Raw genomic sequence first — 19459 nt, 5'->3', positions numbered from 1 at the left:
AATACTATGTCATCCCTGCTTTGGTTGTTGTATAATTTCTGGCACATCAGTAATTCAATTAAATTCCATAAGCATTAAGCAAATGTCTACTAGGGGTAATGCACAGTGCTAATTAATGGGGATGTGAAGACAAAAAATTTATACAATCTTTACCCTCAAGAAGTTTACATTTTACTAGAGTAGAAGAAAAGAAATATTCTCCCCTAAAATAGACTCTGGTCTACTGAATGACCTTCTTGGAATTTCCATCAGAACACCTGAGGAAGAACAGTAAGAGGGAGCCAATGTGCTTGGAAATGCTTTGTTTTATTTTTTGCTACTCTTTTTTGACATCTCATTTGGCCTAGATCATATTGTAATAGCTCACAGGTTTAATTAATTTAATTACACAGTTTGATGGTATCTCAAAGTGGGAAGAGAACTCAGAATTCATATAGTCAATGCTGGGTTTAATTAAGCCTGTGAGGAAAATGTGATTCGGCTGATAGAAGGTTATCTTTGGAGTCAGGAAAATGTGAGTTCAAGTCTTGCCTCTAACATTTACTAACTGTGTATGTAACTATGAGCAAGTCACTTAGTCCTCTCAGGGATCCAGGCAACTCTCCATCACAGGCCAGTTGCTAATCTGCAGTGGTGTCTTCCCTGGGAATGCCTTCTGCAGATGAAATTGCTGGATTGGGCAAAAAAAAAAAAAGTGTTTATGACCGAGGAATACAGTAACTTGTCCCTCCCTCCCAACACCTAATGGAGCTGTTCCATATTATAGAAGCTTAATACCAGGTGATTATGGGAATTAGAAAACAAATGACTGCTTAGCCCTTTCTGAAAGGAAAGTAGAGGGACAACAATGGTCCCTACCTCACCAGAAATTATGAACAGGGCAAACATAATAGAAATTAACATGGCCTTAATTACTGAAGTAATTTCAAGTGGGCAAGAACATAACAACTAAAGACTGGGCCTATTGTCCGAGGCTCAGAGTCACCAGTTCTGGGCACCAGGGAACAGCTTAATCCACTTTCTCTCCCTTGTTGGATCCTTGGGCAGCAATTTTGGATTAAGGAAACAATTAAGCATAAAATAGGTTCTGTTGTGCAGTCAGCAATGGCAGTGGGGTAGTGGCCGAATCACCTTCTTACTGAAAGTTTTTGGACAGCAGGAACAGTAGAGCAGAGCATGTTTTTCTGTGGAAATATACAACATTTAAGTAGCCTTCCTTAGATGATGGAGGGGGGGCATTTAAGTGTTTGGAATGTTTCCCAAGCATGTCCTGAATCCAGGAAAAAGAACTCATTTACAGCTCCTCACAAAGAAATGAGTCAGGAAGTTCCCTAGCTAGAGTCGGAAGTCCTGGATTCTCAGGTTGATGGGATCTCAAAGTAGGAGGAGAAATCAGAATTCATGTCCTCAATCCTGGGTTTAATTAAGAATTATTTCTAGTGCACTGTGGACCAGTGGTGATCTAGTCTTTTTTTTAATAGATCTCCAATCTAGAGAACCCACTACTTCTCAAAGTAGCCCATTCCTTGGCAAAATAGCTAGAGTTGTTTGTAAGTCCTTCTTGACATGAAATCTAAGCCTTCTTCGTTGTGATTTCTACCTATTACTTTTAATTCTTGCCCTTCAGGGCAAAAAAAAAATATCGAGTTTAATTCCTCTTTCACAGTTTGGGACAAGAATTGTCAAGCTGGAGAGAGTCTGAGCAGGGTGACAATGATAGAGGGCTTTGAGAATGTGCCATATGAGAATCCAGGGGGCATACAGGATGTTTGGAGTGAAGAAGACTTGTCCTGAGGGGGAATAAAAATAGTAGCTTTCCTCAAGATTTCAAATCTAGCCAACAGTTTTCTTAAAATATTGTGGCCAGAAATGAACGCAAAATTTTTGACATATGAGTGTCTCCTGGATGCTTGCTTTTGACCCTATACCTGTCAATGCAGCTTAAGCATTCACCATTTTCTTTTTGGGAATGATATGTCACATTACTGACTCATTTTGAACTTTTATTCCATTCAAAGTCCCATTTATTTTTCAGATGAACTGCCAATTAAGTGTACCTCTTTTGTTTAAAACTTGTGATGCAGATTTTTATAGCTTAATTCTACTCCTTGCTAGTTGGGTTGTCCTTTGGCAAATTATTTTATTTCTCTGGACTCCCCTTGACCTCCGTTTCCCCTTCTATAAAATGAGGGGATCTAATTAGTTGACTTCTAAATTCTCTTCTAGTTCTAATAACCCAAGTGACATATAAAATTAGAAAGTGATTTTTGTTTTTATTTAAAGATATTTTATTTTCCCAATTACATGCAATAACATCTTTCTACATATGTATTCCAAAATTATCAGATCCAAATTGTTTCCCTCCTTCCCTTCTCCCCCTCCAAGATGATAAACAATTTGATCTGGATTATACATGAATTATCATGCAAAATATTAGAAAGTGGTTTTAATAGCTGGAATTTGATTGGATTGTGGAAAGTGACAGAAAAATTAAAAAAAATAGCAATGGTCATGGTATTTCTATTCATAAATGGTTTTGTTTTTATGCCAGGAAATAAAAATAAAAGGAAAAGCTCTAGAGGTTTGTAATCTATTGGGCAAGTCCTTCCTCTGGACCTGGAAGTATAAGTACTTTAGACAAGGATTCTAGATTCATGCCACAATAGGACTTGCATAACCCATAACCCAAGGCCCCTGAATGAATATTCCACTATGCTTCATATATCTAATTTCTGGATTTCCTTATCATAAAACTCTGCTCTACCCCACACTTTACCCATAGCATTTACTTTTTTTCCTATGTCATTCAATGAGTCATATCTTTCCTGAGCTAAAATCCAATGATATCCTATCCTATGCAATTTTAGTAATATTTGTGATGTCAGAGTTGCTTTCTTACATTAGGATATTTAGTATACCTTACTTGTTATTCACACTTTATTTATTTATATTATTATTTATTATTATTGAGGCTATGAGTTTAGATGATAACTTCTTTCTTGAATTCTTGAAAATTCATCACAGACTAAATTGCTCCGTATCTCTAATGTTATTCTTCTTCCTATATTATCATTATTTTCTATAACTAGTTTAGTAAACATGTATGCATATGTGTGTATGTATACAAATATATGTATATATAAAATATATGCATATGGAGAAATCTTCTCTTTCTCCTTTTCCTCCTTTTCTTTCTCCTTTCCCCTTCCCTTTCAGGTTGAACTCTTTTGATTATATTTATAAGAATTACATTCTCAGCCCCTTCTGAGTGTTCTCCATCTGTGGCCTGTCATGCCTTTTTTTTTTAGACTTTGTTGAAAAATCCAAATCCCATTCTTAGAAATTATCTTTTTAATTAGTTGTTCAGTTCCCACATCTGCTTATCTCTTCTGTATTCATAATAGGTGCTTGATAATATTTGTTGAATGAGTGAATTTCTTGAACTACAGTTGTATGTGCAGAACATCAAAATATTGTTTGAATCAGTTCATTTAGTGGTGGAAAGATCAATCAAACCAGTTGTTTATTGTAATGTAGACAAAACAACCCATTTGATGGCTGTTTTTATTTTTGAAGTGGTGATTTTAGATTTGAACAGGCACAGCTTGAATTCAAGTTATATGGGAGACCAGAAATAGTTATAGTTCCCTTAAGTAATAGTGAAGAATTCTACAAATGCATTTGAATGTAAAGGAATTGAGGAGGAAACTATAATTTACAATTATTGCAACACATATGAAAATCCTGACACTGACTTAGGAATGGTGTAAGTGATTCAAAAGATAAAAACAAACAAAATACCAAACTCTAATTCCCTTGGTCAGATTTATTAATGGGAAAATGAAACTACATTCTTGTTGAGTTTAACTGGAGTTTGTCTCCCCAGGAACTCGTGATTTTGTAGCTTGCAATCATTTGCGAAGCTATAAATATTATTCCAGTAGCATCCTCCACCCAGATGGTTTTCTTGGCTATCCCTGTGCTTCATATGAGATTTTTGACTCGGTAAGTTATCTACATTCCCATCCCTTAAATGTGAATTTTAACCCCCAAATCAAGCACCTTCCCAGAACATAATTTTGCTCTACCAAAGAAGGGAAAGGTAGTATTATTGTATGTTATACATAAGTCAATCAAAAATAAACATTTATTAAGTTTCTACTATATTACAGAAACTATGCTAAGTGTTGGGAGTACCAAAAAAAGCAAATGATAGTCCCTGCCCTTGAGGAACTTATAATTTAATGAGGGAGAAAGATACAAAGAAACATATACAAAGCAAGCTATATACAGGATAAATGGAAAATAATTCCTAGAGGAAAGACACTGGAATTAAGAGGTATTAGGATTCCTATAAAACATGGGATATAGTACCTGCTTAGGAAGACCTAGGTTCAAATACTGCTTTTAACACATTCTAGCAATGTAACCATGATCACATAATTCTAAGTGACCACAGTCACTTAATTCTAAGACTATGAAATAAAGAATGGCTTGCAGTTTGCACTATTGGTGAAGAATAATTCCCCTATAATGAAATCACAGGTCAAGCCAAGACTTGACAACAAAGACAAAATAAAATAAAAGAGATGCAAATTATCACCCATCCATTGGTCCTGCCATCTTGATTGATGGAAACAGAACAATGGTATGGGAAAACCTCAAAAGCATATGATCATAAGACAGGAATTCAAAGAACATATATAAAGGAAGCTCAAACTACCCCAGTCCCAGTGCAATGACCAAAAAAACAAACAAACAAACAAACAAAAAAAACCGCTGGCTACAAGTATGAAATTGGAGGGGGTAGACTTATAACTTGTCAGATCCTATGTGACCCTTTGAACTATAAAATCCCAGTAGTATAACACCCCAGGACATAGAGTTTTCTTGGCAAAGATCCTGAAGTGATTTACCAATTCCTTCTCCAGTAGATTAAGGAAAACAAAGTTAAGTGTCTTAGACCAAAGTCACATAACTAGCATTATGTCCAAAGTCAGATCTGAACTCAGATCTTCCTGACTCTTGGCCCAGTGATCTAGCTGCCTCTGTTGATTTATAACTAGGCAAATGGGGGTAGGTCCTATAGTGCTGACATTTATGGGATCTATCTCCTCCTCATAGTGGTCCCCTAGATGACCATCCCATTTTTCATAATCCTCCACCTGCTAAACCTGAGGGTCTTACCCCTGACTTACCCTTTCAATGTGCTTCCTCACCTTCTGTCTTGCCTCTACCTTTCTCCAGTGGTTGGAACATAAGGGTCATAGTCTGTGCTCACAGCTGAGGGCAAAATCTATAAAGGATAATCTTTCCCTACAAAAATGAATATACCTGACCAGATGTTCTTAGGATCACCACCACCCTCTACTCCAGCCAACTTTGCCCTAGGCACCAGAATTACATATTTCTCTACTCTATCAAAGTAATCTGACAAAATGGCGGGAGTTGACTCTAGTAGAAATTTTCAACACATATTTAAAAAGAGAAATATATGAAAAATATACATTTCTTCCATTTCCCAAATTTCTTTGACTTTCATGGAATCATAGAATCTTTGTGTTGGAACTAACTTTAGAGACTCTCTAGTCTATCTTTCATGCAATACAGGAATCCCCTCAACAATGTTCCTTTTAGGTAGTCAAGTATCCCCTCCATCAGTGACAGGAAATTTCTCCTATGTCAATTTATTTTCTTTTCTCTGTCTTCACATTTTATTATTTTTTCTTCTTCTGAACTTGTATACAATTTGCTTATATACTTACATGACATAATATATCATATATACAATTTGCATCACACTAGGGGATGGATTATTTACCTTTATTATAGTCATGTCCCTCTTTGCCCTTTCATAGAAACTATAATCAGTGCAAGTGATCAGTGAAGTATGTGAACACAATATTAAATCTTCATCTAATCAATTAAGGCTGAAACATATCTAAGCTACTAGTTTGTAAGATTTAAGCTATTAAGCCTGAAATTGTAATTCCTTTAATACACTTAGACACAACTAAGTGGATTTAGCCTTGATATGTGTCATTAATTACTTAGGGTCATTCAAATATCTCAGAATGGTATAGGAATAATTAGACAATTAGACAATGATGTGAGAACATGAAAACCAGGATATGATTCTACTATTTAATGAGATTATATCAGAAACATTTTCTATTTAGTATTTTTTCCAAATTTTAAAATTATAAACTTAGTAGCCACTACCAACAGAAAAACATTTAACTAAATGAAGAAAACATTATGTGCAAAACCATAAACTCCATATTATTTATAATTTGTTTAAAACACATCAATTATATACATGTGCTAATATAAACATCCTCTGCTTTTGAGTTTCTTTTTAATTTGTTTTACTTTGTTACTTTTTCTCTTGACTTTGTGGCTATTTAAAAAAAATAAATCATAGTTTGTATTATTCTTATTCTCTTTTCATCTTTTCATATATTTTCCTTATCTTCTTTATATTTCTAATATTTGACATTTCAATATATTCTATTACATTCAAATATCACAATCTATTCAGCTATTTCTCCTTATCATTGCATTTGTTATTTTTAGTTATTTTGTCATTACCAACAAAGTTCCCATGAATATTTTCATTCATACATAGTGTTTAACCTCTCAAAAGCACCACCTTAAGTCTTAATTCTAGTAAAGGGATCCATAGGTCAATGAGCATGAATAGCTTTATAGCTCTTAATGCATATTTCCATCTTGTTTTCTAAAAAAAAAAAATTCAGTTGCTATAGAAAAGTAGTATTAGGCCTCCATGTTTCAATCAGCTTATTTCTCACTTAACATACATTACCAGGACCAATATTTAACTAGATGGTTCCTTAGGCAGCAGACACAATCTGTTGCCAGGACTATACTCTTTCCAAAATCAAGTCTTTCCAACTTGTTCATACCCAGTGAAACTTTTGTTCCAATGCCACAACTCCTCAAGGATGTAGGAATACCTCCAAAGCATAATCAGTGTTAAAGTAAGACTTTTGCAGAATATTTATGCTCTCTAACCCATTATTATTCTACCAGAAAATATTTTTGGACCATGTGTATGCTCGGGCATAGATCTACAACTAACCTCATGCAGGTGTCTGGTTGCTCTCCAGATATCTATCATATTTAACTTATCTAAGGTTCCATGAATCTCCTTAGATTCTTTCTTATTTATTTTTTTGGTTACATTTATGAGTTTTGAAAAAGGAAAATTAAAGTCTGCCATTATTATTATTATTTTGTCATCTATTTCCTTCTGTATCTCATTTACTTTTTCCTTTAAAAATATGGATGCTATAATAACTCTTGATCCAATACTAAAAATGCTTCATTATCCATAATACCCCTCCCCAACAAATATAGTCACCCTCTTCATTCCTTCCAATTATATCCATTTTAGCCCCATCTCCATCACAGATCATGACTAAAGCCTTGTCTGGATCAGCTGAGGCATAGTACATTCTACTCTAGATCCTTACTCTCATACTATGTGTGTCTCTCATTTTCAGTATGTTTCTGGTAAACAATGTATTTTCAGGTCCTGTTTTTTCATCCTTTCTGCTATCTAATTTCAACTCATGCTTAAATTCATCCCATTTACATTCAATGTCATAGTCACTAGTTGTATATTTTCATCTACTCTGTTCCACCTCACTGTTTGTCTCCCTCTTCTTTCTGCTGTATCCCTGCTCAGTTGTTTGGTTTCCTTTGACCAATATCTCTCTGATTCACACCCCTCCCCCCAAATCATCCCTTATCCTTTCCCCTTGCCCTCCTAGTTCCAAGTTGCCCCACCTTTCCAAAGGCCCCTTCCTTGTCCCTTCTCCCTTATTCTTGGTTGTAAGCCTAGTTCTTTTGCTCTACAAAATGTCGTGTTCCATGTCCTGCATTCTTATAATACTGAGGCTGCTAAGACTTATATTTTCCTGACTGTAGCTCTATAATAGTATTTTCTCTTAACCTGGGAGCTATAGAACTTAGCAATTATATTCCTATATGTTTTCATGTTTGGATCTCTTTGAGGTAGTGATCAGTGGATTCATTTTATTTCTATTTTACCTTTTGATTCTAGAATTTCTGGGCAGTTTTCATTCTTGGAGTATGTTGTCTAAACTATTTTTTTATTCTAACATTCTGTGGAAAGGAAAACTGAATCAAGCAGGGGGTATCTCTCTCCTTTTACCTCACCAGCATCCATATTCCCTCTCCATTCCCTGTTACAAAACCTTCCTTATTCCCTATACCTCTTAAATCCTCTACAATTCCTTTAATTACTACAGTTCTGGGAATCCCACTATTCTTATATTATATATCCTTGGTCTATGTTCCAGGTTAGTTCTTTTAGTGATGATAAAATGCTTCATGTTATCTTCTATTATTTCATTCTTTTGATTTTGCTTTATTATTTCTTATTGTGTTAGGGGATTGTTAGTGTTCTCTTGTCTAATTCTAGTTCTAAATACACTATTTTCTTCCTTAATTTTCTGCATCTCTTTTTCCATTTGGATGATCTTTCCTTCATAATTTTCTTGATTTTCTTGCATTGCTCTCACTTTTTTCCTAATGTTCCCTCAACATCACTAATTTGGTTTTTGATGTCTTTCTAAGCTCTTGCAAAAGCTCTCTTTGAACCTGTGGCTCTTTATTGTATTTCTTTGCTGTTTTTGAAGTAGGCGTTTTTTACTTCACTATCCTTTGAGTTTGAGCTAAGCTCAAAGAAATGTCCCTATAAAGTTATCAATAGTTGGATTTTTTTCTCCTTTTCTTGCTCATTATTTATTTATTTAATAGGCAGGCCAATAGACTTAATTATTGGCTTTTTATAAGAGTCCCAGGTTTCCTAGTATGTATGGGATATGTTACCTCAGGCTTTAGGATTGTTTCATATATTTGTTTTTTCCTAGGACCCAATTAGTTATTCTAGTTTTTATTGTTCAGGGTCAGATGTACTCCTCCTCCTCCTCTACTCAAATCCTAGACAGTTATTGACCTCAAGTGCACCAACCAGAGCCCAAAGGTATTTCTGCTACTGCAACTGCAGGCAGATATACCACCTCCCCCTGTGGCTAGGGACTCCAGGCTCCTAAAACTGATCATAGCTAACAGGGGTCTAGTCCCTCAGCAACCACATTCACCAGTGTATGCTCCTTTCTCACTCCTCCTTTCCAACTGCTGCATCTCTGACAGAGCAAGTGTCTAGTCCAAATTCCTTGGATCTCCAAAGTGCCTCATTTGTTAGCAGTGAGGTTTGGGTTCCTGCCCTTGAGGCCTGTCTCCAGTAGACTCTGTGGTGTCTATTGCTTCAATCTTCAGGCTTAGGCCAGTGGGTGTCTCCAAAGCTGAGCCCATAAGAGACATAGCTATCACCAGGGTCCTTCAAGAGGTATCTTCCAGGTGGAAAGCTCCAGGGTTCAGCAGACTAGGGGAGTTTGACAATCCTGTCCCCAGGAGCTACCTTGTTGATTGCACTCTGTTTGCTCTGTTCATGCCCCCAGGGCGTATGGTGGTGGTACTGAGGTCAGGGAAGTCAGAGACCTTCCTTCCTAATTATCCCTGGCTGTTCAACTTCACTCCTCACTCCTATCTGGTTTCACTGCTTTTAGCATTGATTCCATGGAGTTATTTTTCATTGTTTGCATGGGGTATTGAAAGGGCAAAGAATCTGCATACCCTACTCCACCATCTTCTGACAATGCATCTCCTCTGTTTAGTATTAAAAGAATTTTGTACAATTACTTATCTTTCAGAAAATTTATTTATTGTCCTTTGTTATCTCTGAGATACATATACCATATGTAATTCTACTTAAGACTTGTTATTTATTATAAAATTCATGTATTCTGTTTCTTGAAAGTTTTTGTTGTTGCTTAAAAAGACTTTCTTGTTTATTCTAATCTACCTCCTTGTAAAATCCACTCACTTTTCCTGGTATTTCCCTTTGAAACCAAGCAGAATTAATCAAATCTCTCCTCCACCCCATGGCTTCTCATCCATTTTAGGGTAAGAATCATATCACCCTAAATTTTTCTTCTTCACCATAAACATACTGGTATCCTCAACTGTTCTCTGTGTGTAATATAGCTTCAAGTCCCCTTTACCATCCTGATCATCCTTCACTTTTTGATGCCTTTCCAAAACCATGGCTCATTTTATTCAGTCACTTGGTGTGCACACACATGTGAGTGTGTATCAAAGTCAATATATGTCATCTATCTAATGACTCAATAGGTATTTAATGCATTTGTATCCCAAGCACCTAAGCATAATACTGACACACAATAGGCACTTAATAAGTGTTTACTGATTGGTTGTTAGAATGACAACTTGGTCTAGCACTATGCTAGGCATTATGAAAAATATAAAGGAAGCCATATGGCACAATCTTTATTCTTGTGGAGCTTATTATCTAGTTGAAAATACAGCTCTCAAACACATTATTCAGTCATATCCAACTCTCTGTGACCCCTCTTGGATTTTTTTTTGGAAAAGATTGTGGAGCGGTTTGCCATTTTTTTTTTCTCCAGCTCATTTTACAGAAGAAATAACTGAGAAAAACATAAATGACTTGCCCAGGGTCACATAGCTGGTAAGTATCTGAGGCAAGATGTGAACTGGGGAAGCTGTGTCTTCCTGACTTTAGGCTTGGCACTCTATACACTGTACCACTTAGCTACTCCAGGAAATACAGCATTCAAACACATAATCATAGCTTGCCAATTATAAAAATAGAAGTCCTTTGAAGATGGAGGGCAAGGAAGAGAGGGGGATAGGGAGAAATAAAAAGTACAAAAACTGTCTGGCCTTAGTGGGCTAATGAACAATGAGAAACAATAATAATAGTAAATGTTTATATAGCAAGTACTTGAGGATATGCAAAATGCTTTATGTATCTCATTTTGATTCTCTCCCAAAATCTGTAAGTTATTCCTCCTGTTTCAAAGATGAAGACATTAATACAGATGTTCCAACAGTCCATTGTAAATTCTAGACAGAAAAGGGAATTTAAATGATGCTTTATGTGACCTTTGGCCAGGCACTTAGAGTCTGCTGTGCTTTAGTTTCTCCATTTGTAAAATGGTGGTGATATTACTTATACTATCTATCTATCTATCTATCTAATACTCCCCCATAGAGAGGGTAATCACCAAACATGTTGAATAAATGGCTCAACATAACATATCTTGTAGGGAAATTAATTTATTTTTTATCTACCAGGATGCATGTTTCCCTTGTCCAGCTGAAGGATGCCCTAAGATGGGTCACTATGCTGACCAGTTTAAGGGAAAAACAAATGCATTGGGACAGACATTTTTCCTCAACACTGGGGACAGCGGCAACTTTACTCGTGAGTTTCCTTCTGTTTACTATGACATTTCAAAAATCTTTCTAAGTTAACTTAAATTTTTTTTTATTTATTTTCTTTTCTCCTTTTCTTACTGGCTCAACTTTCCCCTGAGGAAATAGAAAAGCAATGAAATTCATAAGTTGATTATTTTAATCCAACTATTATAAGTTTTCATCAAAATCCATATATATACAAATGTCTGTAGATGTGGGCAGAGCCCTCCAGAAACAAGAAGCATGATACAAATATCCATTTAAGCATGATAAACAGGTGATCTTAATGTATTTTCTTTGGGCAGGTTGGAGGTACAGGATATCAGTGACACTTTCTGGAGGAAAAAAACTGAGTGGGTATATCAGGATTGCTATCTATGGAAGTAATGGCACCTCAAGACAATATGATATTTTCAAGTAAGTTGAATATTCACAGGAAATTAGTCATTCTTTTCTACATATGAAGTCATTCTTTTCCATTCTTTCCCAAAGTGAGGCCAAGGATGGTTAGTACTTCACTTTATCTAATAGAGATGTTCTAGGAACTTTATCTGTAAATTAATTTTTTAATAATTAAAAAAATAGAACATAGAATTTTAGAGAGGGAAGATGTTATCTTGTCCAAACCCAGTTTGTTTTAGAGATGGAGAAACAATTCATAAAAATGATAAGATTGTAGACAATGGCAGAACCATCAACAATCAACAATACTCAGGATGAGGTCTACAGGAATCTTTTCCAGTTGCCAATCTAAGGATGACCTTGATAATATAAACAAATAATACATAATATAATAAATGCTGGGAGGGCTTTCATACTTTCTGTTCACCAAATAACTGCTAATATACCCTTTATAGACTTCTAGAACGTGAGGCTTTTTGACTCAATCTTAGTCACATTCGCCCATCTCCCCTTTCTTCCACCCTCACCAGTTGGACAACAGACAATTCCCCAACTGCCCTCCCAACCTTACCTTCCCACCATACTGAATTGGCCAATATGCAGTTTTGTATAATATAACCATAAGAAAAGAAAACTGTGGCTTCACCTAGCATGGAATTTCTCAAGAAAACATAACTTAAATTATATAATTATTTCAATGCAATATCTTTCTTTTGTAATCCTCTGTGTTTCTTAAATATATTTTAACATTTTTTTTCTAAGAAGAGGACCATCAGCTTCACCAGACTACTAAAGAGGTTCATTACACAAAAAAGTTAAAGAACTCATGCTCTAATCCACCTCCTTCCTTTTACAGATTAAGAAACTAAATCCTGTTAAAGAGAAGGGTCTTGCCCAATGTACACCAGGAGATCCTTTTAGAATACTTTCTAATTTACCTGTTTTGCAAATTCTGATTTAGGAATATTGAATTTTTCTTTAAGTGAATCATTCATATATTAGAAACCAAAAAATTATTCAATTTTACATTTACATTTTTACGTAAAGTCAACATCCTAAATGGAAAAAAATTTCTGGTCTCAACTTTGGTGCTATGCAGATGCCTCCAGGATGATCTATGACATATTTTAAAATATAAGGCAGAGACAGTGTGTGGCTTCTGAGCTACTGTACTAGCTGGTATATCGGTGTCCCTAAAGTGCGAATAGCCTTTCCAAGCATCTGCCAGCTACTAGGGAGAAACTTAATGAGGAAAGTCAAGTCTCATCATTTTCAAAGCTGAATCCTGAGAGAATAAGTTTTTGATCTTCTAAAATCGTTCCATATATATCCAGGAATTACTTCATGCTGCCTTTAGACATACCCATTTCTAAGAGTTTGGGGGGAATAGTGAATTTCCAATTTTCTTCATATCACAGTTCATTGGCATGACCTCTCCATGTGTCTTCATTCTAAGGGGAACCCTCAGGCCAGGAGCTCAGCATAAGAAGGAGATTGACTTTGATATCAATGTGGGGAAAGTGGAGCAAGTGAAATTCCTCTGGTACAACAACGTGATCAACCTTTTCCGGCCCAAATTAGGTGCTTCAAAGGTCACGGTGCGAAAGGGTGAAGACGGAACCGAGTATGTACATTCTTTATATAATAACGATTAATATTGAGATTATGCTTATTTACTTAAATATTTATAATTAATTAATTAAATATTTAAATTACATAGTTCCCCCCCCCTTCACAACAACCCTGTGTGATATGGAAATCATTTTAAAAGATTGATATATATTAATTTAAGGTCGCCAAGGAATTCAGCTATGTAATTCCTAAATGAAAACTCAAATCAGCTGTCAACCTTTTTATGATGTTTTAATTACAAACAGGAAGAAGAAATGTATTAGAGGGAGAGAGAGAGAGAAAGAGAGAGAGAGAGAAAGGGGAGAGAAGGAAATAGGGCTTAAATACCCACTCTGGTTAGGCTGAGCCAAAGGCCCAAGGCCTTGGATAGCCGAGGCAAAGAGATCAGTCCCTATCACTCACGTGACCAACATGGAGAAACAGTCTGTGGGCTCCTCCACTCCAAGCACCAGGCTCCAACCACCTTTTTTCCTCCATACAGGAAGTCCCCAGAACTCCTGAGCTGTCCTCTACCTCACTTCCTGTCTCTCACATGTGCCAATGGTGGCTCTAGCTTGACCTAGGACCACCCAGAGGTCTGTCCTTTTTGCACATGTCTGTTGAAGGCCATATTCTCAAATAATTAAATCTTGAGTTTTGCTGCAGTCCTTCCTGATTTTGTTACCCTGAGTAGGGTGGAGCTTGCAGTTTCCAAGACCTGATTCTGTTATTCCAAGTATCTCTATTGTTATTGATCAGGAAATAGCTAAATCCCATCTTCTAAATGGTCTGAATAGGGTTGAGTAGTGTTGAAATTCACACCTGTTACCTATGGGTAAGGTAGTTAATGCAATACTTTTTGGACCCATTTTACAGATGAAGGAACTAAGGCCAAGAGAGGTTGACTAACATGCTCAGTTAGTAAATAACATTCAGGATTCAAACTCAAGTCTCTCCCAACTCAAAGTTAACTCTTTGACTATGTGTATGTCTCTGTTTTCCTGCTTATTTTGAAAATCAAATGACAATTTACTAGGACCACATGCCTCAACAGAAGCTATTGGTTAAACACAAGAAATATCAGGTTTAAAAAGGAACAGTAGACTAGCTGACTCACCATCAGATACAAGCTACAAAAAATGTTAGAGGGTAGCTACTGTAATTCAGTGGTTTGAAAGCCAGATCTAGAGATGTCCCAAGTTCAAATTTGGTTTCAGACACTTCCTAGCTGTATGACCCTGGACAAGACATTTAACCCTCATTACCTCACTTTTTCCACTCTTCAGACTTGGAACTAACACATAATATTGATTTTAAGGCAGAAGAAGGGTTTTTTGATTGTTGTTGTTTTTTTTTTAAGTCTAGGAAGCTCTGCTGGGAAGTCAGTGACAACAATTCCAAGCATTATATTAATATTATTATTCATTATTCAAATGTATCTGACAGAAAGAGGTAAAAGATAATATTAGAGAATATGATATGACTTGGGAGTCTGGCCCTGAATGCTCAAATTCTTCCTTTGGAAAACAGAAATCCTCTTTAAGTTGACTTTAGAAAGAAATAACAGTTGAAGGAGAAAACAAAGGGAATATAAAGAAAGCCCTGAAAAAAAAACAAAGTAATTCATCACACTGATAAAAAGATAGATTTAAACTTAGAAGGGCTGAGAAGTTATTTAACCTAATTCTTTCATTTTTATAGGTGGGCAAACTGAGTCCTAGAGAAGTTCTATAACAGAGCTGGAAGTAGAATTGAATCTTTCAAGTGTTCTGACCCCAGACCTTCCTTGAGCAAAGTTTCTGTGTTGACCAATTTATGTGCTCAACTATAGCTTTATTTCACAGTTCTTGAGCTGGTTTCTATGAACTTGGTCAACTCCAGAGAAATGGATAAGAAGGAGAAATGAGAATAATGAAGTGAGAGGGCAGTCTGGCTTTTGAGAAAGTCTGAATCTTATATTCTTGGTTTGTTTGTTTTTTTTGGGGGGGCAGTTATTTAATTAATTAATTTAGAATATTTTTCATGGTTACAAGATTCATGTTCTTTCCCTACCCTCCTGCCACCCTTGAGGTTTTGTTTGTTTGTTTGTTTGTTTGTTTTTTGGAGGGGGCAGTTTGGTAATATCAGTCTGAGGAACTTCTAGAGTGGAAATTCTTTACTGGTGCAGATTGGGAACATGTCTGTAGCTAAATCTATAAGAGTTTAACTGAATATAGAATGGTTAAAGGATTTGCCCTCCAACATGTGTGAGGCAGGAAGAGAATTCATCTCTTCTGAACTCCTAGGCTGGGAACTCCTTTCAGAATTCAATCAATCAATCAAAAAATATTTATTGAGTATTTTTATTGTGTAAATGGGTTGGGCTGAGTACTAGAGATATAAAGAAAGAAGTAAATCAGACTTTGCCTTCAAGGAGTTTACATTTTAACAGGAAAGATAATACATACATCTATACACATGTGGCCAGTGTGGGATTATGTTTTGCTTGACTATGCATGTGTTTTTATAAGGATTTTGTTTTTCTTTTATTCTTCCTGGAGGATGAGGGTAGGAGAGCCAATGGAAGAAGAAAATAGTGTTAGTTCATTTTTTAAAGTTTAATTTAAAGAAGAATAAATAGAAAATGAATACAGAGTAGTTTTTGGAAGAGGGCACTAGCAACGTGGATGTGTGTGTGTGTGTGTGTGTGTGTGTGTGTGTGTGTGTGTGTGTGTGTAATCAAAAAAGGCTTTCTATACAAGGTGGTTCTTGATCTGAGTGTTGAAGAAAATCAAAGACTCCAAGAATTGGGAGTAAGGAGGATGCAATCCAGGCATGAAGGACCACAAATGCAAAAACATGGAGATGGGAGGGTATCATATGAGAGGTTATTTGCAAAGAAACATATTAATTACCTTTAAATACAATATAAATTGCAAACTAACTACACCTGGAAACTTACTTGTAAAATGAACTTGTTTATTTTAAAAAATAGTTTCTATGCACAGCTGTCAATATTATATTACACAAAAAAAGGATTTTAAACACAGAAGTTCATAATTTCCTATGGAGCTCCCCTAGTAATTAATTACCACTAATTGGTCAATCTTAGCTTACCCTATTCTAATTCAGGACTGTATTCAGCTCCCAAACCTACTCTCTGGGGCTTTCAAGTTATGCCAGTGAGAGGAAGAACCTTTCGTCATATATATCTCCCTATTTTTCCCTTCCTTGGTGGCTACAAAATGAATATCCCTGCTTTCTTCAGGGTTTTGAAAAATTCAGAGAAGTGGAAAAGAAATCTCAGGAAAAGACTAGCAATCCTAATATGTACCTCATTTGAGGAACCCTCCACTGACTTGATAGCTACCTTAATGGATAGATAACCAGCCTCAAATCCAAGATAACTGGGTTCAAATCCTATATTAGACCTATATTGTCTGTGTGGCATTGGATAAATCATAGAGCACCTCAGTTCTCTGGGTCTTTGTTGTTCTTCAGTTGTGTCTAACTCTTTGTAGTCCATTTGGAGTTTTCTTGGCAAAGAAACTGAAGTAGTTTCCCATTTTCTTCTCTATCTCATTTTACTGATGAAGAAACTGAGGCACATAGGGTGAAGTGACTTGCCCAGGGTCAGGTCACACAGCTAATAAATGTCTGAGGGTGGATTCAAACTCAGGAAGATAAATCTTCTTGACTTCAGTTCCTACTCTAGATCAGAAGAGTTAAGCTTGTGGCCAGCCATCACTCTCCCTAGTGGGGCCCTAAGGATATTAAAATGTACCTAGAAAATATTTAACAGCATAGATAAAAAATATAGTAAAACACAAATAATACTGCAGTTTACAAATAAGTCAGTTTGTGGTTTGCAAGAATACTCATGTACAAATTGAATTATAGGCAACTCTAAGACTGTAAATTATAGAGAATGAGGGAACCTGCACTAGGAGTTGAAGATTCCTCATCAAGAAGTGCCTTATTCTAGCAAAGTCTGTACAGGTCCAATCCTAATCCCTAACTTTCTACTGGAAAAAAAAACCACAACTATTTTGTGATTAGTCCTAATTCATGGAGGAGAAAGTTTTTCCTCCTTCTTCAATAAGAATTAGGTAGATGCAAAATGAAAAGAAACCTGCAACTTCTTTATGAATCACTGGAAAGAGTTTCCATACCAAGAGTTTCTTCCATCAATGAAATCACAGATTTGAACTTCCCTCTCCTAAGGAAAAAGGATTAGAAAGATTTGGGTGTGAGCTAACACAGATTTATAAATAAAGGGGGTCTGAATTATGGGGTTTTATATTATATTATTGGCAATAGGATCATAGATTTAAAAATGGAAAAGACCTCAGAGGCTCCACCATTCAATCATCATATTTTAGAGATGAGTAAATTGGGATTCAGTTAGGCACTTAAACATGGGATTTGAACCCAGATCTTTGAATTCCTCTGTAGCAGCCAGCCTCCTACATTCACAAAAAACAAATAAACCACTCCCCTGAAGTATGTTGCCCACTGATATGCTTTTCTTTTATTCCACAGGTATCATTTCTGTGGCAGTGATACCGTCAGAGAAGATGTTCTACAAACACTCTCTCCTTGCTAGAAATGAATCATAGTGGTCTTGCTGCCTTTGTTGTAACAAAATTATAAAATGCAATTTTTCATGTGATAATGACATTCTGGTCTGGTTACTAGCCTGACTGGAAGGAAGCTTCCTGATGGTAGCAGCCATCTCATCTTAATTAAGGCAGAAGGTGCTTAATAAATATTTGAGAGAGAGAGAGATGAATTAATCCATTTCCTTTGTATATAGTTAACTTCTTTTCTGTGTACATGTTGTAGAATATAATTTTCTGGAAAGCAAAAAGGGTTTCATTTTTGTCTATATCACCAGTGTCTAAAAGCACGACTAAAACCCAGAACAATTACTTAATAAATTCTGGCTGAATCAAATGGATACAAACTTTTCCCTGGTAAGGACTAAAGCTAATCAGGGTTCTTTCTTTGCCCATCCATTAGAGGATTATGCTTGTGTATTGAATTTTCACAAGTGACAACATGCTGTCTTGTGTGAAAACAACTTTTTGTTGTAGTTAACAGTCATTTCAATTATTTCTCACTTTTTGGGACTTTAAGATATTGGAGCGATTTGCCATTTCCTTTTCCATCTCTTTGCAGACAAAGAAGTGGAGGCCAACCGGGCTAAGTAATTTGCCCAGAGTCCCACAACTAGTACCTGAGGTCAGGTTTGAACTCATGAAAAAGAGTGCACAAAACATACAAAATTCACAAGAGGATGACCCTGGTGAAACATGCCAGTAATAAATGCACCCATCCATATAGAATTAGTCATCTTAAATTTCTAAATGAGCATTTCTGGTGGTGGTTGCAGTTAGAAGCATTGTATACAATGTTAATTAGGGGCATTTTTCATAATTTGATATGGACAGCAATGGGGGGGAAATTCCATAGCTGTAGCAGGAAGAAAAGACAACAAAAGGAGGCAGACAATGATCACAATAATTCCCAGAATCTTTCCCAAACCCTTAGGAATAGGAACTCCTTAAGGATTGAGTAGAACTAAATGGAACAGTAATAACCTACAATTTAGAGGAAGGGGCGAAGACAGTTCATTGGGGAAATTGCTCTCAGTGCCTACTTGTTCATCAGCAAAATTAATAGAGGTTTTAGGACTGCCTATGGCCTCCCCCAGATCCTTAAAGCACCTCATTTCAATCTATGATGATGTAAGAAACATTTTCTGTCAACCTGAGTCTGCTGGTTTATGACACAAAGTGAGCTGCTGACTGATATTTGAACAGCTGATATGATGTTTGAAGAGGAGCTGTATTGAATGAATGGGTGGGTGGTGAGGATGTGTGTGCAGGGGAGATCCATTTGTTAACTCTTAAGGGGAACAAATGAAATTAAATTAATTTGTACATGAATTAAAACTTGGGTAGGAACATGTAAGAAGATGAGGGAAAAGGCTTCCAATGAGATACATGCTTTACAAACTTTAAAAGTATTACATCAGTGTCAACTCAAGTTGTTATTATTATTATTAATATTAATATTACTTTTAATACCAAAAATCAGATTTTTATCC

At 36.0% G+C, this 19459-nt stretch overlaps 1 protein-coding gene across 1 annotated transcript in view; it reads left to right on the top strand.

The window, feature by feature from the left end:
- Positions 1-18264, top strand: part of LOC100027020 (pancreatic lipase-related protein 2) — a 33125-nt gene extending 14861 nt beyond the window's left edge. The window contains exons 8-12 of the mRNA XM_007478938.3: positions 3887-4005; positions 11233-11362; positions 11661-11772; positions 13214-13381; positions 17890-18264. Coding sequence (XP_007479000.1) covers positions 3887-4005; positions 11233-11362; positions 11661-11772; positions 13214-13381; positions 17890-17953 — 593 coding nt within the window. The 3' untranslated portion in view covers positions 17954-18264. The remainder of the gene's footprint in view (positions 1-3886; positions 4006-11232; positions 11363-11660; positions 11773-13213; positions 13382-17889) is intronic.
- The last annotated feature ends 1195 nt before the right edge of the window (positions 18265-19459 follow it).

Source organism: Monodelphis domestica, chromosome 1 (genome assembly GCF_027887165.1).
Source record: "Monodelphis domestica isolate mMonDom1 chromosome 1, mMonDom1.pri, whole genome shotgun sequence".
Taxonomy (NCBI): domain Eukaryota; kingdom Metazoa; phylum Chordata; class Mammalia; order Didelphimorphia; family Didelphidae; genus Monodelphis; species Monodelphis domestica.
This window is presented reverse-complemented; position numbering and strand designations above follow the sequence as displayed.